This window comes from Panthera pardus, unplaced genomic scaffold (assembly GCF_024362965.1).
Source record: "Panthera pardus isolate Hobbes unplaced genomic scaffold, ASM2436296v1 HiC_scaffold_22, whole genome shotgun sequence".
NCBI lineage: Eukaryota > Metazoa > Chordata > Mammalia > Carnivora > Felidae > Panthera > Panthera pardus.
The window spans coordinates 28,673,079-28,694,897 of NW_026526788.1; the positions used below are offsets into that span (position 1 = coordinate 28,673,079).

At 36.2% G+C, this 21,819-nt stretch overlaps 2 protein-coding genes across 11 annotated transcripts in view; one reads left to right on the forward strand and one right to left on the reverse strand.

Annotated features, from left to right (window-relative positions):
* SIRT1 (sirtuin 1) overlaps positions 1-5,257 on the forward strand; it is a 45,834-nt gene extending 40,577 nt beyond the window's left edge. For all 3 annotated transcript variants that reach the window (XM_053888529.1, XM_019444333.2, XM_019444334.2), the window contains one exon: positions 3,140-5,257. In XM_053888529.1, coding sequence (XP_053744504.1) covers positions 3,140-3,468 — 329 coding nt within the window. In that variant the 3' untranslated portion in view covers positions 3,469-5,257. The remainder of the gene's footprint in view (positions 1-3,139) is intronic.
* A 3,614-nt stretch (positions 5,258-8,871) lies between these two features.
* The window catches only part of HERC4 (HECT and RLD domain containing E3 ubiquitin protein ligase 4), a 136,150-nt gene continuing 123,202 nt past the window's right edge, over positions 8,872-21,819 (reverse strand). For all 8 annotated transcript variants that reach the window (XM_019444323.2, XM_019444322.2, XM_019444321.2 and 5 more), the window contains 4 exons: positions 20,628-20,710; positions 15,799-15,982; positions 10,725-10,827; positions 8,872-9,538 (listed from right to left, as the gene is read on the reverse strand). In XM_019444323.2, the coding sequence (XP_019299868.1) occupies positions 9,330-9,538; positions 10,725-10,827; positions 15,799-15,982; positions 20,628-20,710 (579 nt within the window). In that variant the 3' untranslated portion in view covers positions 8,872-9,329. The remainder of the gene's footprint in view (positions 9,539-10,724; positions 10,828-15,798; positions 15,983-20,627; positions 20,711-21,819) is intronic.

Genomic DNA, 21,819 nt, shown 5'->3' on the forward strand with positions numbered 1-21,819 from the left:
TTTTGTTCTTTCTTGAGATTGCTTTAGCTATTCAGGGTCTTTGTGGTTCCACACACATTTTACGATTATTTGTTCCAGTTCTGTGAAAAAGTGCTATTGGTATTTTGATAGGGATTGTATTGAATCTGTAGATTCTTATTGATAATATGGACATTTTAACAATATTAATTCCAATCCATTAACGTAGGAGGTCTTTAAATTTGTCTTCAGTTTCTTTTCATCAGTGTCTTCCAGTTTTCAGAGTACAGGTCTTTCACCTCCTTGGTTGAACTTATTTCTTAGTCGTTTAGTCTTTGACGCAGTTGTAAATGGGATTACTTAATTTCCCTTTCTGTTACTTCATTGTTAGCAAATAGTGTATAGAAATACCCTGTTTTGACTCATGGGAACTCTTTACCAAGTAGTAGGGTGAAACATCCTAATTTAATAAATGTAAATATACACACACACACACTAACTTAGATGTAACAATCTTGTACAACTTAAAACATTAAGTCCCATGGGGTAAACTGACATTTTAGGCCAATGTATTGTGAGTTATAATCATTTACCATAAGTGAATTTTAGTTCAGTTGAATAGTAAGCCTTTGTACCTTTTCCATACCAGGCACACTGTAGTAAGTTCTGAATATACAGTGATCAATATATTGATGTTTGTGTATAATTATAAAAATAGCTGATTAAACAAAAGTAGGTGATATTAGGAAACATAGATGCTACTTGGAAAGAATTAGGTTATAGAAGGCTTTGCAAAAAACCTAATTTCTGACTTTGGTCTTGAATGGTATGTGGAGAGTTAAAAGTAAAGGACATATGCCAAGAGAAATTAGAAAAAGCATACAAGAATGCTTGTATTTACAAATGTGGCAAGAATCAGAAGTAGAAAAATTGTTCTGTTTAGTCAGGTAAATACTGGTATCATATACAAAGTCTGCTTATGTACTGGAAGACTTTTGCACTGGAGATTTTGAGGTGTTTTTTTTTTGGTTTTTTTTTTTTTTTTTGAGAGCATGCACGAGACTGGGAGGAGGAGAGACTCCCAAGCAGGCTCCACACTGTCAGCTCAGAGTTCTACACGGGGCTCGATCTCATGAACCCATCAGATCTGACCTGAGCCAAAATCAAGAGTTGGACACTTAATGTACTGAGCCACCCAGGCACCCCTTCTTTGAGTATCTTTTTGACAGATGGGTCAAATACAGAAAACTCTCTGCCCCAGGAAACAAAAATTAAACCTGGAGCAGTCTCTAGATTTTTCCCTACCAATTTAGGCCTTAAAAGGTACAGGCTTTGGTATCAGACCCAGTTGTCTCAGATTCACTGTGGGCAAAGTTATTTAACCTGTTTTTTTTCATTTGTAAAATAGGAATAAAATAGCATACACGTTAACATTGTGAGGATTAAAAAAGATAACTGGTGTAGAGTGCAGCTGTTAAATTGCAGCTGTTAAAAAACAAATGACCACGCTAGTTTTTTTTTTTTTTTAATTTATTTTATTTTGAGAGAGACAGCAAGCGGAGCAGGGGCAGAGGAAGAGGGAGGGAGAGAATCCCAAGCAGGCTCCGTGCTATCAGTGCAGAGCCCTATGCAGGGCTGGAGCTCATGAGATCATGACCTGAGCCAAAACCAAGAGTTGGGCTCCCATACCACACTAGAGTTAATTTATTTTTGTTTACCATGATTTCTGTTGGTGAGGTCAGATTGAAAAGGAGAAAGGAGGAGCATGTATGAAGCAAACTGAGTCTGTCTTGATGGTTCCCAAGAATAAGAAAAACAGGTATAGGATTCTTGGGTTCAGAAATAATAGATTATTCTGTTCATCATGGGGGATAGAGCAGAATGAAACATTTTTAGAAGCATGGGCCAAAACTATGCACACCCTCGGGACCCCTTAGAAGACATATTAAGTGCCAAATGGGCTTTTCTGTTAGCTAGAATAAAGGTACTCCCTCCTCCAATCATGGAAATTAATACTAGTGGCTTAGAAAACTGACAAATACTTTCTCCCAAAACCGAGGGAAATAATTGGTTTTCACACTGCCAATTTGTGATGTTAGTGGACTGTGAAGTCAGTTTTGTGGGTTCAGATCAGAATTCTTATACACATACTAGGTTGTTTCAAAGTGAGAACTTGGGTCATGATGGGGTATAAAGTTTGAAAGCTGTTTTGAAGACAAACCTGGGTATGCTTGGCAGATGACATGTCACTTCAGCTATGTTAGTAGCCAGGTTTTTGTGAATTAGTCTGGGATGTGGTGCATTAAATAAATGACATTTATCATGTGTAGAAACAGACTTAAGTTCGAAGTTACTTGTTGTGAATTTAGTGGTAGAAAACATTTCATCATTAATGTTTAAGGTTCCCACCAAGAGGTGCTCTTAACCTGGGACCTATAGTAGGAAAAGGGAGGGAATTCTCCTTACCATCACAGGTCACAGCTTATAGTGTGAATGCAAATTTGGGAGGGAGTTGGAGAAGAAAGGTTAATGTCCAGTGCTAGATCAGCATTTCTCATACTTTAATGTGTCTAGGACTCTGGTAAAAATAAATACTGGTTCAGTAGGTGAGTGGTGGGGCCTGAGAATTGAACTTCTAATAAACTCTAAGGTGATGCCATTGCCTGCAGACTACACTTTTGAATAGATGGTGAAGCTATTACTGAATTAAAACGTTTAATTTTAGGTTCATAATCTAAAGTTAAATGAAAATAATGCAAGTGCCTTGAAGGCATACGTGCTTTAGAGAAGTTATATTCGGTGAACATGAATTGAGTAATGTAGGCTGGCCTGGATATTTAATATCATGAGATCTGTTCAAAGGAGTTTGATTAAGCTTTATTGAACATCGTCCTCTAAATTTATTCATACTTAGCTGATAGAGTTGTGAAAATCGCTTAATTTTCTAGATAAGGAAATTGAGGCATAGGCACAGAACTGCCTGAGTTCACAAAAGTGGTGGGTGGCAGAACTAAGATTTGCAGTTAAGACTGAGCTCTTAGCTTGTTTTTAAAGACCACTATTGTAGTAGCCTCTAGTAATGATACTCAGGTAAAGGCAGGGCTTGAACGTACAATCAGACCAAGTTAGTGTTAGAAAACTTGGAATCATTTATCATTTCTCTTTTATTACTATATTTCAGGTAATCAGTATCTGTTTTTACCACCAAATCGTTATATTTTCCATGGCGCTGAGGTATATTCAGACTCTGAAGATGACGTGTTATCCTCTAGTTCTTGTGGCAGTAACAGTGATAGTGGAACATGCCAGAGTCCAAGTTTAGAAGAACACTTGGAGGATGAAAGTGAGATTGAAGAATTTTACAACGGTTTGGAAGACGATGCTGATGTTAATGAGAGAGCTGGAGGAACTGGATTTGGAGTTGATGGAGGTGATCAAGAGGCAGTTAATGAAGCTATATCCATGAAACAGGAAGCAACAGACATTAACTATCCATCAAACAAATCATAATGTAATAGTTGTCCAGGTACAGGAATTGTTCCACCAGCATTAGGAACTTTTAGCATGTCAAAAGGAATGTTTACTTGTGAATTCAACAGAGCAAGGAAACCAGAAAGGTGTAATATTTATAGACTGGTAAAATAAGATTTTTTCTTCATGGGTAATTTTTAACTTCTTATTTCTGTACTTGTACACGCAACACTAACTTTTTTTAAAAGAAGGGTACTAAGTATCTTTAATCACCTGTTGGTCAAGACTTTTCTTTTAAAAGTTCATTTGTATGATACATCCGTTATGTATATATAATTTTGTTCTTGCCTAGTGAGTTTCAACATTTTAAAGTTTTCAAAAAGCCATTGGAATGTTAAATTAATGTAAAGGGAACAGCTTATCTAGACCAAAGAATGGTATTTTCACACTTTTATTTGTAACATTGAATAGTCTGAACTCCTCAAATGTCTGTTCTGCTAAACTTTTGATTCTTTATTAGCACAATTACCTATTTTTAAACACTGGCATTTTCCAAAACTTGTGGCAGCTAACTTTTTAAAAATCTCGTAACATGCAGTGTGTGTAGAAGGAAGTCAGCAATATGTGGGAGAGCACTCAGTTGTCTTTGCTTTTTAAAGTAAGACTTGGTGCTAAGAATTTCAGGAATATTGTATTGTTGAAATGAAGATGGCTTTTGTACTTCCTGTGGACATGTAGTAATGTCTATATTGGCTCCTAAAACTAATCTGAAAAACAAATAAATGCTTTGGAAATGTTTCAATTGCTTTAGAGACAATAGTGCCTGCCTGGGTACCCTTAGTTTCAAGAATATTTGCCATTGTTGTTTAAATACATATCACTGTGGTAGAGCTTACATTGATTCTTTCCCACAAGTATTAAACTGCCAAGATGTGAATATGCAGAGCCCTTATGAATCTATAATAATGGTACTTCAACTGGGAAGAGTGTAATATTTTGGACTGCTGCTTTTCTTTTCCACTAATGAGGAGAGCAACAGGCCCCTGATTACAGTTCCAAAGTACTAAGATGTTAATTATAACTCAGCCAGTAAGTACATGTCTCCTGTTGGGAGGATTTGGTGTAATAGACACCAAACTGCTAGCCTAGTATTATGAAGATGAACATGATGTAACTTGTAATAGCAGAATAGTTAATGAAGTTAGTTCCTGTAACATCTTTATTTAAAAGCTTAGCCTGCCTTAAAACTAGAGATCAAACTTTTCTCAGCTGCAGAAGCTTCTAGCCTTTCAAAAAATTCATACTTTATAAAATTGCACAGAGCAATTTATTTTCCAGACCTTCCCCCCCACATTATTCCCAAATATAAAGTATTCCTATGTTGCTTTAGTATTTATTACAATTTTAAAAAAGGGTTTGAAATATAGCTGTTCTTTAAGCATAAAATACCCAGCTAGGACCATTACTGCCAGAGAGAGAAATTTTATTGAATGGCCATTTCCCTACCTAAAAGATGTTTCAGTCTGAATTTATTTGGCTACACTAAAGAATGCAGTATATTTAGTTTTCCATTTGCATGATGTGTGTTTGTGCTATAGATGATATTTTAAATTGAAAAATTTGTTTTAAATTATTTTTACAGTGAAGACTGTTTTCAGCTCTTTTTATATTGTACATAGTCTTTTATGTAATCTACTGGCATATGTTTTGTAGACTGTTGAATGACTGGATATCTTCCTCCAACTTTTGAAATACAAAACCAGTGTTTTATATACTTGTACACCGTTTTAAAGTCTATTAAAATTGTCATTTGACTTTTTCCTGTTAACTTACATTGTTCAAGATATAAAGTTTGAAAATCTTACGGAGTTTGTATAGTTTTGAGGGCCATGTTAAGATGCTTTCTTATTTCTTCATTCAACTTACAAGAGTCTAACCAGAACGATACTGAAGCAAACACTGGTAGTGCTGGTTGTAGCAGTTGGTGCATCACCACCAAAAGTTTCACAACTAATATTTCAATTCTAGGCCCAGTAGCCTTTGTTAGGTCAAAGGTGGGAGAGAGGCAAGGCAGGGCCTAAGAAGAACTTGACCTATGATGAAAGACTTGACATAGGCTCAGGACTTTGGGATAGGGGGACAGCAGAGAATAGTGGAAATGTAGTGAACTCAAGAGTGTATGTGCTATAAAAGCCAGGTTTTCTGTGAAGCACAGGTAACACAAGTCTTAACATAGGAATGTGTGCACCAAAAATGACTGGAGACTAGTCCATTCAAGTTCTTGAGGGACAAAGTACTAGTCAAGCCAGGAACATGCCTCCTAGAAAAATGTGATGAGTAAAGTCTTGACAGGCAGTTTCCTCCTCTCAGGTCTCCTGCCTTCCTCACCAGCAAACTTTCAAAGTGAATTTTAAAATAGTAACTCTTCCCTGGATATGTCCTGTTTGCACTAGAAAAATTACCTGTAAAATCTCCTCAGATGTTATAAAAATATGGAAACAGCAACTTGATTCTACATATGCACAAAATGGGAAGGTAGTTCAGACCTTAAAAGGTGGTTGTATGGTCATTTCAAGTACTTAAGCTAAGTGCAAGCTAATTTTAAGCCTTGTATTCAATAGTCTCCTTGGTTAATGTGGTATATATTTCACTGGTTGTAATACCCTAATTGACACATGATGGTTTAATTAGCATTGTTCTTCATGGTATCCGAAATAATGGTGTGCCTTCAATCAATGGTGTTTTATATCATCCACCTACTAAGCATTATTTGGGAAGTTTTATTTGAAAGCAGTCTTTAAGACTTGTAACCAGAAGGGGAGTGTGTGTATGCACACCATAACCTTTTCTCTCCTCAGAAATGAACAAAGTCTATAAATATTTAAGCTAGGATGCTAGCAGAAATAGGGAGAAATGGTCAAATGGCCTTTTAAGACACACACACGTAACCTAACCGGGGCATCAGCTCTTAGAACATTTAATTGGCATAAGGAGACCTGTGTGCATAGTGTTATTTTTAAAAAGTACCCCCAGGTAATTCAACAGTATAGCAAGGCTTGAGAAAGGAAAAATAGGGAAGTTCCCTTTTGCATGTAACACTCCATTCCAGGGGGGCTGGCCTCACAGGGAAGCAGGTAGACTTCTATGAAACAAGCAGACTATTCTCAATTTCTCTGGAGAGAGAGTTCACCAATTAGCAAATACTGGCAAGGATAAGGAGCTAATGAAATAGGGTGAATTCCTTAGTAAAGGAAACTACCATAAGGAATATGGATGGCTAAAGCGCCCAAGAGGCTGGGCAGTTGGGAACTGGCTGAGAACAGGAACATCTGCCCTTGCGCTCAACTAGCCACACACACTTCAGGGGAAGACTGCTCTGTTACACTTTGAGGACTTTTTGTTAAACTAAATGCAGTAAAAACCAACTGTAAGAAAGCCCAAAAGTGTATTAGTAGAAATTAACCCTAATGAGTGGTTTTTACGAGCGGACCCTAAGAGAGTGCCAGGACTTAACTGAAGTCTCCAATTTCAAAAACTGCATTCTGGTTTTATTTCATGCATTGTGTGTCTCGGTTCTACTACCTCAGTCAGTCTGAACAATGGCGATTGGTTAAAATCACTATTGAATCCAGACAGGAGCTACAAACAATTGCTCTTACAAATAGATCTGTACGGAGGCCAAATATTTTCAAGTTTAGTCAACTCCATAATTATAATCCTTATAATTTAGTGAACTCAGTATTGGCCCACTTTCTAATCTACAAAGCTCATATTTTTTTAAAGGCAAATAGCAATTTGAAAAATTTTAAGTGGTACTTTAATTTTCTACCATTAATCTCCTTGCTGTTAATGCTATTTATGTCTGCAGCAACACAGGAAGGAAAAGAGTATCAGACTTACCCGAATTAAGCCTTGTACTGTTGTGCAGGTGCCTAGATAAGATGACAGCCAGGTCCTTATTAAAATATTGTTCAATGAAATCCATCCGTATTAGTCCAAAGTGGCCACTATTTCACAGATCAGCTACATAGCATAAAGGTTACTGAAGAAAAAAAATCACCTGACACATTTAGGTGTGTTCAATGTGAACACTCACTACCCACAAGAAATGGATGCACATTGGGGGTGGCCGGGTGGCTCAGTTAAGCACCTGACTTCAGTTCATGTCATTATCTCGTGGTTTGTGAGTTCAAGCCCCCCCATCAGGATCTCTGCCGAAACCACTTTGGATCCTCTGTCCCCCTGTAGCTCTGCCCCTCCCTGGCTCACATTCTGTCTCTCTCTCAAAATAAATAAGAAAAAATAGAAATGGATGCCCAGGGAAATGGAAGAGTTTTCACAGGGAAGAGTGCTACTTTGAGCTAAATTATCATGTATGAGAATGCTGTTCAAGGGCTTCCATCTGTAAAAAGACACCTATGGCTCAACAGTAGACGTTTTTAAGTTAAACTGAAAAGTACAGGTCCACAATCCCTTCTCCAAAACCCTTGGACTCATTTGCATTTTGGAATTATGAATGTTAAAGAATTTTTTAAAGCACTCCACAGGGTCTGAGGCAGTACCTAACATCAAACACATTAAAATCAAACCTATTAACATCACCATAGTAAAATATACAGTCTCATTTAATACCATAAATAATAGCCTCAACAATTCAAATCAAGTTTTGCTGCAAAATGAGATATGTAATTTTTTTTCAGAGTTGTTTTGGGTTTTGGAGTTACAGCTAAGAAAATTGGAGACCTCTGTGAAATAGACAATTTTGTATGGGTATGGTAACAATCCAAAATTTAAGACTCTTCCCTGAGACATTTTGAATGTTATGAGAACCACTGAAAGGTTAAATATTAAACCAATAAATCTTTATTACTTAAACAATTTTCACGGCATTTTTTAAAATAAATTTAAAAAATAAATATTTGCATTAGAGCAGAAAGTCACATGTGTTGTTGCATCAACTCACTGTTACAGTTAATCACAGGAGATAACTAAGCATCAGCACCATAAAACTGTGTTAAGATCTGCTTCTAAAAATTCAAGGAGAGTTCTAAAGCACTGAAAATTCTGACTAAATACCAACCTGTAGCATCAAAAGTTCTGCAAGCTATAAGCCGGTGATTGGTTCTCAAAGTAGCCAGGTTCTATTCCTGGCAACTGCAGGACAAAGTTCCTCCAATACTAAATACTTATTAAACTTCCTGATTAAGCTGCCCTTTATCAGTAGCATCTCCAGATTCACAAAAGGAAAGAACTACAAGTTATTTAGATAACTCCTATCTGTAATTTAGTTTTGCACAAGAACATTTATTCTAGTTAAAAAGCAAAGATTGTATTTCATCATGCTAATTTTTTGCTTTTATAGATCATCAGAATAAGATTTAATCATAATTGTTAATCCTTTTAAAAGTCAGCTCAGTTCAATTACAACCATAGAAACTGTACTGGTATCAGAACATAACTATTTTATTACAAAACTTAACATTATTTACAAAATGAAAAAATAATTGAATGACTATTGCAGGCCAAAGGTAAAGGTTTTTCACTCAGTGATTGAAGAAAAATTAAGCAACATACCCATGCACTCACACACCAGATCATTTGTGAAATATGCAAACCCTTAAAATTCATGTTAGTAAAATTTTGATGTATTCACAATACTTGTATGTTTATTGGAAGATGGCAAAAAAAAATCCATGGTTCTGTACAATAAGCTTAATATTAACAGTTTGTTCATATTCCTTTTAATATTTTTTTGGCTTTCATGAATACTCATAGCACTGAACATTTTGCAAGTAAGAATTATAATAGTACCTCTTGTCACCTTGTTGAACTCATCACCACAAGAAAAACACAAATAGTTTAATGCTTTTGCAATAAACTGATCAGTTCTATTTCCAAAGTTATATTAAACTGAAGCCTTCATTATGATCAATTGCTTGAATCAGTTTAGAGCGTAGAGTTTCCTTTTCTGTATATTTTGGAAGATCCAGAAGATTAAAACAGGTATGGGAAACTGGGAGATATTCCTCACCACCTCCTGTTGACTGGATGACTAGTTTTAGACTCTTCATACCAAGAATAGGAATGCGATCACTACCTGTCAAAAATACTACCAAGAAAAAAATCATTCAGCCAACCACTTTTATCAAAACTATAATATAGAGTACTAAGTTATTTGGTACAGTCACCATGCCAAACCTTTACATTAATTAACATTTGCTCTAATGTAGAAGCCTATCTCCAGAATTTATGATAGCATGATTTTTGAGACCTACGTATTACATATCCATACAATATTTTTTCTTTAAAAATGTAATCTTGGGGCACCTGGGTGGTGCAGTTAAGCATCTGACTTTGGCTCAGATCATGATCTCACGGTTCATCACTTTGAACCCCACGTCAGGTTCTCCGCTGTCAGTGCAGAGCCTGCTTTGGATCCTCTATCCCCCCCCCTCTCTGCCCCATCCCCGCTTGTGCATGCTCTCAAAAATAAATATTTTAAGAAAGAGTGTAATCTTGGGGCACCCTGGGTGGCTCAGTTGGTTAAGCGTCCTACTCTCGGTTTTGGCTCAGGTCAGGATCTCACGGTTTGTGAGTTCAAGCCCTGCATCATGCTCAGAGAGGAGCCTGCTTGGGATTCTCTCTCTCTCCCTCACTCTTTGTTCCTCCCCAACTTGTGTTCTCTCTAAATAAATAAACTTGAAACTCAAGTCACTTGAGAACAGCCTGTCATCCTTAAAATATACAAAATAATTTTACCAAGATTCTCATTACAACTATCAAAAAAGAGATTGACAAAATATTCCTGGCAATAGCAGGAGTATCAAAGGGAATACAAATTTCAATTAGAATAGAAATTTAACACATGTAAGACAGAGCTTAGGTATTAAAAAGTACTACATCCTGGCAAAGTTCTATTTTGTACAGAATTTCCAAAGTTTTGACGCATAAGCAAAAAAAAAAAAGACTGAATGAAAAAAAAAAAGCTATCCTCTAGAAACCTTTTAGAAATTCTAAAAGGAATTACAGCCCCAGTTTACTGTAATTATTTATAGTTTTTTCATTTGAAAGAACTAATTCTATTTTGGAGGCAAACTGAATGTAGCTTTCAAAATAAGAAAAGACATGTAATGAAGAATGCAGGTCAAAAATTTACTCTAATTGAAAATTAAAAGCAGTACCCTGCAATACTACTAAAAGGAAAAACTTTATCCAACAAAGTCAATCAGTTAATCTATGAAAATGTTTGTGAATTCTATTTCCTATAAAACATAGGACTAGTTAGAAATACTTACACAGAAATTGTTTTTTCTTTTCCAACGGCAATTCATGAAATACTTCCCAAAATATTTTTATCGTTGGATGTTCTGCCCAATACTCCCCTTTGTATTCTGTATTCTAAAAACAACATAATCGTTCATTAATATTAAAGGATGTTAGTTTTGTCTTGAATCTAACAGACTGGCCTTCTTATTAGCACAAAAGCTAACACTGTCCAGGATTTTGAAACTCATGCAATTCAGCTGATTACCTACTATTTCCCGGGCATTTTGCAATTTGGAACTGTTAGTTCTAGGGAAAGGCAAGAAAATGTTCCAATCAGCAGAAATGTCTCCCCACCACTTCAAAGAATACAACAGGGTGGTATTATCTTCAAAAGTAAATATCTAAAGGATAAACTAGAATTACTAAAATGTTAATGCATTAAAGTTCAACAAAGAATTAGTTATCTGTGATAATTATAAAATTCTCTTCCTATATTCATGAACAGAAATCACTTACTTTACATTCTATCTTTACTTAAAAAAAAAAAAAAAGTACTAAGGACAATAATTTTCTGTGGTAGTCAGTTTCCACGATGGCTCCCAATGATCTCTGTGCCTCCTGTTCTTCATGTGCTTGTGCAGTCCCCTCTCACAGTGTATGGGCCTGACTGTATAATCATTAGGATACTGCAGGTATGAGAAATACATGCCTTCTGAGGCTGGATCATAAACTCTGTGGCTGCAATCTCTGTTTGATCATTCACTGTGGGGAGAGCCAGGTGTCATGAGGATACTCAAACAGCACCATGGAATGGTCTTCATGGTGAGACACTAGGCTTTTAGCCAATGGTCTTATGAGTGCACCATCTTGGAAGGGAATCTATCCTTAATCAAGCCTTCAGATGACTAAAGCACCAATCAGTACCTTAACTGCATGAAAACCTCATGAGAGATGCCTAAGCTAAAACTATCTAGTTAAAGCCATTCTGAATTCCTGACCCACTGAAAATATGTGAGAAAATAAATGTTCACTGTTACTTTTAAGCCACTGAATTTTGGGGTCATTTGTACCAACAGAGCTAATACACTTCTCCTTAAAAAAAAATACTAGCACTGGAAACTCTGGGTGGCTTAAAGGACTGAGTGTCTGACTCTTGATTTAGACTCAGGTCATGATCTCACAGTTCATGGGATCAAGCCCTTCATCAGGCTCTGCAACTGACAAAGCAGAGCCTGCTTGGGACTCTCTCTTTTTCCCTCTCCCTCTGCCCCTCCCCTGCTAGTGTTTTCTATCTCTCTTTCACTCTCTCTCTCTCAAAAAAAAAAAAAAAAAAAAAAAATACTAGCACTAACAGAAAAGGGGGTAGGGAGGGGAGAGGGAATATTACACTGTAAAGTGTTCTTTAAAATTCAGCCACAATTGGCCTTAACTTTTAGTTCTTAACAAGAATCTTCCAGCATCAGGGCCTTTGGACACACTGTTCCCTCAGCCTAGACCACTTAGACACATCCTCCTTTTTTTATTTGTTCATCAGGCTAATTTCTATTTATCCTTTAGGACTCAGATTAAATGTCACCAAATTCACTCAGTGATTCATTCAACATATAGAGAGAGTTTCAGTCAAAATTTGGAGTCTTGGGGAAACTGCAGTGAACCAAGTCCTTACTTACCTTGTAGAGTACCTTACTACCATCTACTGAGATGCTTTCCCAGATTTGTACAGCCTAGGTTAAGTTCCTCTTTATATACCATTCACTGAACTCTCTTCCTTAGTATTCAACAAAGTTAATGTCCACTTTCCTTATTATAGGGCAAAGACCATGTCTCAACCTTATTTACTGGTATCTCCCTAATCTCTTGCATAGTATTAGGTATCCATAGGGGCTCAACAAGTATTTACTAATGGTCTTCTTAAATTTTGGGCTCTATTTGTAGCCATGGTTATCTCAATGACTGAACTCTTGACATCTACACAATACTTTCTATTTACTTATAAACAGGTCTGGAAAAAATGGCTGAAATTCTAGCAATCAATTAATGGATTGAGTATGAATTACAGACTATGAGCATGTTAGTGGGGAATGAAAGGAACATGGTTAAAGTTTTTTATCTTTCTTTTTAATTAAAAAACCTCTAAATGGTTCTGGGGAGTGTGTACACAGTCCTGATGAAGAAAGAGCATTTAAAGTCACAAATCCTAGTCACTGAAATTATAATGAATCAGGTATACAATGGAAGAAACCAAGCATATTAAGTACACTAAAATATACTAAAAAAAAAAAAAAAGCCATCTTACTAAATGATTATTTCTATCAATTATATCTTCAGACATGGTTTTAAGTATTTACTGAGTGCTCTTCTAGGCTCTGGGAATATAGCAGTGAAGAGAGAAACAAAAACCCTGCCTTCATGGTGCTTACATTGTTGTGGGGGAAAACAGCAACAGACAGTAAAGACCATTAAGTAAAATTTATATTGTCAAATTCAAAGAGAAAATAAAGCAGGGAAGGGTGACAGGGTGTGGGAGTGGGGGTGTGTGTGCACATATCCAATTTTAGGTAAGTTAGCCAGTAAAAGTCTCTGAGAAGGTATAAAGACATAAAGGAAGTAAGAGCAAGAAGCATTTGGAATGATCAAGGTGAAAAAGAGTTCCAGGCACAGGGAATAGCTAAATAGAAAGCCCTCAAGACTGGTTCAGCAAAGAGGCCATAAAAACTGAAGCAATGTGAGTGAGAGGAAGAACCATAGGAGATGGGCAAAAAGGACAAACTGTGTGGGATGCTAAGTGTGACTGGAGGCCATTACATCATTTTTATTTTAGGATGACTGGAGGTGGAGTCCATTTCTACTGGGGTCTCCTTAAAATCAGTACAGCTTTCTTCTCTTTAGCAGATCAATTTACCCCAAAAAATAAATTTTTTTTTAATTTTTTTTTTTTAACGTTTATTTATTTTTGAGACAGAGAGAGACAGAGCATGAACGGGGGAGGGTGAGAGAGAGGGAGACACAGAATCTGAAATAGGCACCAGGCTCTGAGCTGTCAGCACAGAGCCCGACGCGGGGCTCGAACTCACAGACCGTGAGATCATGACCTGAGCCGAAGTTGGCCGCTTAACCGACTGAGCCACCCAGGCGCCCCAAAAAATAAATTTTTAATCTCTTTCCTGGAGGATATAAACTTGCCTACCAACTTTCCTCAGTTCCACCTGGTTTCCCAGATTCTGTGGTCTTCTCTAGACTTGTCTCCTGGGTAGGATAGAGAAGCTGAGGGGTCTACAATTCTTTAACTTAGCTTTGAAGTAACTCTATTGCTTTTAGCCTAACCACACAATCCGCCACTACAGCAAGACCATGTACCAATTCCTGAGCCTTTTAAAATTTCTATGGTGTGAAATGAGTTGTCTCTTAAAACCTCTGTCCCTCAGGAGGCTTACAATTCAAATTTCTTTGCTCTAGTCACTCATCAACTCATCCACATATTTTCCATCTTCCAAAATTATTTTCTCTTGTTCATGGTACTTTTATATTTTTTTCTGTCTGTGTATTCCTATTTTTATTCCTTTATTATTATTCTAGTGAGATTTTGGAAAGGAGCAAACGTGTTTACTGTAGTATGTTCAACCAGAAGTCCTAATTATTCTTTAAATTAAAAAATTTATTCCCTAAATTAATACACAGTAAAATTGACTTTTTTCCAGTGTGGGTATAGTTCTATGGATAGACTTGTGTACCTACTGCCACAATCAGGATACTGAACACTTCCGTCACCCCAAGAACTCTCCTGCGCTACTCTCTACAGTCATATATCCAGTTCACCATAGTTTTGCCTTTTCAAAAATGTCACATGCATGGAATCATATGGTATGTAATCCTTGAGACTGGCTTCTTCACTCTGCATAAGGATCTAAGAGTCATCCCAGTTGTTGCACGTATCAGTAGTGCATCCCTTTTTATTGTTCAGTAGTACCCTACTGTATGGATGTACTCCAGGTTGCTTTATCCATTCACCCACTGAAGGACATCTGGGCTGTTTCTAGTTTTTGACATGTTTGCAGAGTTTTAAAAACATAATTAAACAAAATTGTGGTCAAATACCTATAAGAAAGTTTACCATCTTAACCCATTTTAAGTGTACAGTTTGGTGGTACTAAGTTCATTCATACGGCTACCCAACCATCACCACCATGCATCTCCAGAACTGTTCATTTTGCTAAGCTGAAACTCTGTACTCATTAAACAATTACATCCCATACCCTCTTATTTACAGATTTTGTGTGAATGTAACTTAATACCTTAGGGTAGAACTGCTAGGTGATGTAGTAAGTGCATATTTAACCCTGCAAGAAAATGCCAAACTCTTTCCAAAGTAGCTATACAATCTGTATTCCTACCAGCAATGCATGAAAGTTACCAATGCTTTGTATCCTTGTTAGACTTGTTAGCTAACTTAATGGGTACACAGTATTAAACTATTAATGCAAAAAACTGTATCAGAGTTGGATTACAAAGACGGAAAATTTTATAGGTCAAACTTGAATACATCTTTCTCAAAGCTGATCTAACCTAGCACTTTTTATTCAATGTTTATCTGAAGAAATATCTGAGAATGATTGGTATAGAGAAAGAAAAGAAAAAAGTTGTTTAAAATTCCCAATCTTCTCCCCAAAGATCCCTTTATTGGCTAACACTAATAATGGAGATCATAAATATTACTTATTCTCTGCTAAAAAAATTTAGCATTGAGAGTAAGCAGGAAAAAAATAAACAAAGGTGTTAAGTAATGTGAATGTTTTTCATAATGGTTTTATGATTGGGCAGAATGAAAACTCAGTTTTAGCTGGGACTTCTATCTGACCTCTGTCATAAATGACATTTTTCCATAAGAAAACTACCAATACCACAAATACAAAAATGGTATCTAATTCATATACAACTAAATTCATTCATTGTGGAATAGGATGTATATAGTACTTTCCTATAAATATGACTAATAAATAGTGTAAAATGGAAAACAATAAACAAGAGGGCAATTTTTCTATCAATAAACCACATTTTCCTTTTGCCTTTCCATTGAGACAATTTCATTGATTTGTTTTCCCTTACCTTTTCCAGTTCCTTCCAATCATAATTTGTATTTCCAATAACCATTGCTTGTAGTTCATTTGGCTGGAAGAGCTGAAGGACCTTTCCTCCACAGACCTTGTGAAAGCCCGCGTGAAAAGCATCAAACAAGGAAGCCACTGATTTATTGAATATGTAATCCACATAAGCATCAACAAACTCTTGCCTAGAAATGAAAAGGCACACATGGCACAGAATATAAAAATAATTTTTTATGGAGAACAGATATGCAGTCTTATTAAAAGTTTGATCTCGTGTACTTTTTGCTACTTAGCTAGAAAACTGAGAAAGTATGAGCAGGATTCTAAGTGGACAAAGCCTTTTTTTTTTTTTAATGTTTATTTTTGAGAGAGAGCGAGAGAGAGAGAGAGAGACAGAGCGAGTGAGCGAGAGCATGAGTGGGGGAGGGGCAGAAAGCAAGAGGGAGACACAGAATCTGAAATCTGAAACAGATTCCAGGCTCGGAGCTGTCAGCATAGAGCCTGACACGGGGCTCAAACCCACGAACTACAAGATCATGACCTGAGCTGAAGTTGGACATTTAACCGACTGAGCCACCCAGGCACCCCTAAGTGGACAAAGTCTTTATAGAGAAATTTATTATTCTTTCTGTATAAAAATCCACTATTATCTAGGAGGCATGCAGACTTTATCTATCATTCATAGCCTAATTAGGTAGGCTATTCCAAGGTGAAATGTCATTTCCTAAAGGGACACAAATGTCTATCAAAATAATTTTTAAATATTCACAGATTATTGAGATTTATATGCACCACTTCAAATGCATCCCTAAAAAGAGTCATCTGTTAAAAATACCAGGTGATGAAAAAATGAGAGCTTTGAGATACAGACTATTTGACAGACAACAGTCTACCTGTTTTTCGTTGGGTTTCAAGGAATCTGAAAACACATTTTTATTTTTTTTTAAGTAGGCTCTATACCCAAAGTGGGGCTTGAACTCACGACTTTAAGATTAAGAGTCACATGGTCTACTGATGAAGCCAGCCAGGCACCCCAACAAAATTTATTTTAAAAACTAAGTATCTCAGGGACTCCTGGTGGCTCAGTCAGTGACTCTAGATTTTGGCTCGGGTCATGAGATCGGCTCTGCACTGGGCATGGAGCTTGGTTAAGATCCTCTCTCCCTCTGCCTCTCCCCCTGCTCACTGCATGCTCTCTCTCTTAGAAATAAATGAATGAATAAATACCTCAAAGGGTTATTAAGCACTTCATTAAAAGATTACAAGTGCCATTTCTGTTCAGAAGTATGTGCATATACATATAAGTACACACACATATATATAACAAACACTTCTGATGTCTTTTCCTGCCTGTTATGATACTAAAGTAAACTATAAACAAACAAACAAAAGTCCCTTTACCCAGGAATTAGCACTATAGTTTTATTCAATTTGTTCTGTTAGCCACAATTATTTTATGCAACTATTATCTGGTCAAACAAATTATGAGAATGGGTACCAGGGGTATTTCAATATTTTATATTCCAGTCCTCCAAATTCAAAAGGATAATTCTGGGATACTGGCAAATTTAGTTATCTATAGATAATCTTCTTAGCAATTATAAAATAATTTCAAAGTGAATTTATAAACAGAAAAAAGAAGGTTACAGGGGTCAATATAAAATTGGGTGGGCCTAAGGAAAAATCAATAACATATGCTATTAGGTTCTGATGAAAAGAGGCAGATAATTTTGTAATGCATAATTTTATAATTCGTCTAATTAGAAAGTGAAATTTATCTGTATTAGAAATTTATCTGCTTTAAGCACAAAAGGCTAAATTGCTTTATGTGCTAATATTTTTTTATCTTCAACACTTTATCTAGCATTGGTAGTACAAAGATAAAAATTCTTTAAATTATTAACTAAATTAAAAAACTTAACATAATACTTTAATAGTAGGCTAAAAACCTTTCTAAATCACAGTTTTCAAAACCAAGATTTTTTTAAAGAAAGGATAATTAGAAAGACCTAAATATTTTCACATTATTTTAAAAAAACAGTTTATTTTTATCAAAGTAAGACATACACACAGTTTTAAATGTCAAATAGTAATAATCCTAACAGCCAACATTTACTGAGCACGTACATGTGCTAGGCACTATTTTAAGCATCTTAAAATTATTGCCTCATTTAATCCTCAAAATAACTCCAAGAAATAGGTACAATCTATCATCCCATTTTACAGAAAAGGAGACTGAGGCATGGAGACATTGACTAATTTACCTACAGTTACACAGTTACTAAGTAGCAGAACCAGAATTAGAACCATTTGAATAAAGCTCCTGGCAACAGCCAATAAGCTGGCTTTGTCTAAAGAATTGTAACACCAAAGAAGAGAACAAAGCAGTTCTCTGTCTTGTTCCTTTCCATTAGAAATTCCTGATATCTGAAGGCAAATAAACTTAACTTTTCGCTATTACTTCTGATATTTACCTTCAAATTTCAACAACACAGTTATGTTATTCCTTAATTTTCAATTTTAAATATAATCTAATGAACTGAATACCTATTGTGGAAGGTGAGGATTTACCTTATTTTTAATTGCCCCTCTCTCACTTTGTTTCCCCTAAAGCTCCCATTATAACAATTTTTGGCTCACTGTTCACTGTTGACATTTTTATGATCATAAATATCGCTCACAATTAAGTTGGAATATTTTATTACCTGCCTTTCCTTAAAAAGAACTTTTGTTTGGGGCACCTGGGTGGCTCAGTCGGTTAAGCGTCCGACTTCGGCTCAGGTCATGATCTCATGGGTCCGTGGGTTCAAGCCCCGCGTCAGACTCTGTGCTGACAGCTTAGAACCTGGAGCCTGTTTTTGCTTCTGTGTCTCCCTCTCTCTCTCTGCTCCCTCCCTCTTGCCTCTGTTTCTCTCTCTCAAATATAAACAAACATTAAAAAATTAAAAAAAAAAAAAACCACAACTTTTGCTTCCCTTAATTTGCTACTTCATCCCTCACTTTAACAGAAATGTCAATCTCTTTAGATTCATTCAACTATGTAAGGGAGCAAAAGCTGCATTTTTCTCCTGGAGACAGCCCTCCTGGAGCCTCCATCCTCTTGATCTAACCCACATCGGCTGCTTTTTCCTAAACCTTCTGCACACTGCTGTTCCTGCAGAAGAAATCCTCTGCCTCTCTTCTAGATTGGATTGTATTTTTTTTTTTGATCCCGTGTCTTTCTCTTTCTTGGTTTAATTCCTTGTTTTAGTAGAACACATCCTCCTGTAACTTCCTGAGAAAAATGCACTGGAAGTAGATTCTCTGAGACTCTGGATGCCTGGAGATGTTTTTATATACATGCACATACTTGACAGTTCTGATACAAAATTCTAAGTTAAAAAATCATCTTTCCCCAGAATTTTGATCTCCCAGCTTCAGTGTCATTCTTTAGAAAAGTTCGAGGTTATTCTGGTTCTTTTTTGTATATGGTCAGTATATTTTTTTTTTCCTGGAAGGTTTTAGGAATCTTTATTCTCCTAGGATTTTGAAAATTCTCTTTTGCCTTAGTATGTCTTTTTTTTTTTTTTTTTAAACTTTCCATGCTTTCAATTTTTAAAGGCATGTCTTTTAAGAAACATGTCATTCTGTTCTGGCAAGTTTTTGGTACCATTTATTTGACAAATGTCTTTCAGTGATTTTTTTTTCAATTTTTAATTCAACTTTTTTGAATTTTAAGTCAGTAATTTTTAATCTATATCATTTTAAGAATACTGATTTCATTTTCTTTTGAAGTTTTCTTCTTCATCCTGCATTGTTTCTGTTTCCTTGGCATTCGACGGTTTTGGTTTTTCCTTAAACGTCCATCGATCTTTGGCTATCTACTCATACTTAAAAGTGAGGCAGTTTACCCAAAGAATCCTCCAGCACACAGTGCCAAAGAGGGGGAACTGCAGACTCAATCTACTTGTTTTCAGTATGCCTCTTACCCTTGGTTGTGCCTAACTGTACTCAAATCTAAAGTATCCCTTTCCCCCAGCGCCTCCCCCGCCCTTCAAAATATCCAAAGTCCCTTTAGTTCAATCTCTCCAGAAGGTAAATTTCCAATCTTCTGCCTAGACCAGAAAGGGAAGTTGCCAGGCTATTGTAGTGCTAATGAAAATGGGTAAATGGGTTTTTAACTGCTTTTTATAACAGCAATCTTTCTATTTCCAGCATTCCCCTAAGCCCAATATACTTTCTAACTTTTTTTTTTTTTAATTTTTTTTTTCAACTTTTTTTTATTTATTTTTGGGACAGAGAGAGACAGAGCATGAACGGGGGAGGGGCAGAGAGAGAGGGAGACACAGAATCGGAAACAGGCTCCAGGCTCCGAGCCATCAGCCCAGAGCCTGATGCGGGGCTCGAACCCACGGACCGCGAGATCGTGACCTGGCTGAAGTCAGACGCTTAACCGACTGCGCTACCCAGGCGCCCCACTTTCTAATAACATTTTTATTCTCAATGCCTGAGCCGCAGTTAAGCAATATAAAAACTGGCTGCCTTCTTGACTCCTTCCTATGTTGCAACTTTCTCTGGTTGACCAGTTAGTTAGTTACTCCTGTTCTCTAGCTTCCAAAAATGGGTTTCTGTTGTCTCCTTTCCCTTCTCTTTGTTTTGGTTATGATCTTTTATCTCTTTATTAATGTCTTAAAGAGATTTCAGGAACAAAAGGCAGTTACTTCCTTACTAACCATTCAAAAAGTAAGTTTTACCTGAGTAAAAACTTAAGACTGTGACAGGTTTCTATATACAGAAGAAAATGCCTACGGAAAGTTATTACTACCACTGATGCTGCTATAATTCACTTACCGATTTTGTTTGTTAACAGCTGTGTCTGCACCATTTAGAACCAGCTCTTTCACTTCTGTTGCACCAAAGTTTTCAACTGTGATCTATTAATTTAAATTTTTAAAAAAAGTCAATGTCAGACTCAAAACTTATTAGATTTTAATAACCTATTATTATAGTCTACCTTTCTCTCATTAAATATAAGAATAAAGCTGAGGTAAAATTCTGTGACTACCATAAGCTTATTTGTGAATTCTAAATAAAGCCACACTAGAAGTTTTCATCCTCCGTAGTAGTGTGAAATCCTACTGTGACTAACTACAAATTACCAAATGTTTGGTTAGTTAAGAACAGGAAATGGAGTATTTATTATGTGTAAGACTTTAGAACAATCACTACAGGAGTAAAATATCAGAAAGGATGTTTTCCTTGCACATATAACAGAATACAGGTGGTCCAGATGTATGCAGCCTAGACCTGCCATGCATTCTTCTCACTTGACAGCTCCTACTCTTATATTCCTGTCTTGTTTGCATTCTTGATCATACATGGTTTTTCCAGTATGCATGATTTGGTTTATAAAGATAGCTGGTTATTTTGAAACTTTTTATTTGCTTTACTAGTCTGCTAATTTTCCTATAAGTATTACCATTCCCACCTTTGTATCTTTTCTCCTTCTATTCCCTCTTTTTGGATTATCCTCTTCTATGAAAACATTTTTTTTTTTTAGTACCTGCTATCTATAAAACATTACGGTGGGGTTGAGATGATAAGAGATGAATAAATCCCTGCTGTGGAATTTACTATCTAGTTAAGGAGGAGAAATGTGTTACATAAGCAACTTCTTAAAATAAATGCTGAATAGAGACATGAACAAAATGCTATCGAACCACAGAGGAAAGAACACTCTCTAACTGGAGGAAGTATGAAAGACCTTGAGGAAGAAATATCCTTTGAAAAGCACCTAGAAGGATGAGTAGGGCCCTCAAAGATTGAGAGGGGATGGAATTTCTGACTGAGCATAGAGACTGGACAGGATACATATGACAGTAAATATCAAATTCTGAAAACATATGGCCCTAAAAAACAGGAAGATAAGGTACATGAGAGAATACTGTGTGACATGATAAAACTTGCTATTAATGGAGGAATATAGTGTAAGTTACAAAGAAAGCCAGATTACAAATAAGACTCTGAAGCCCATTCTAAAGCT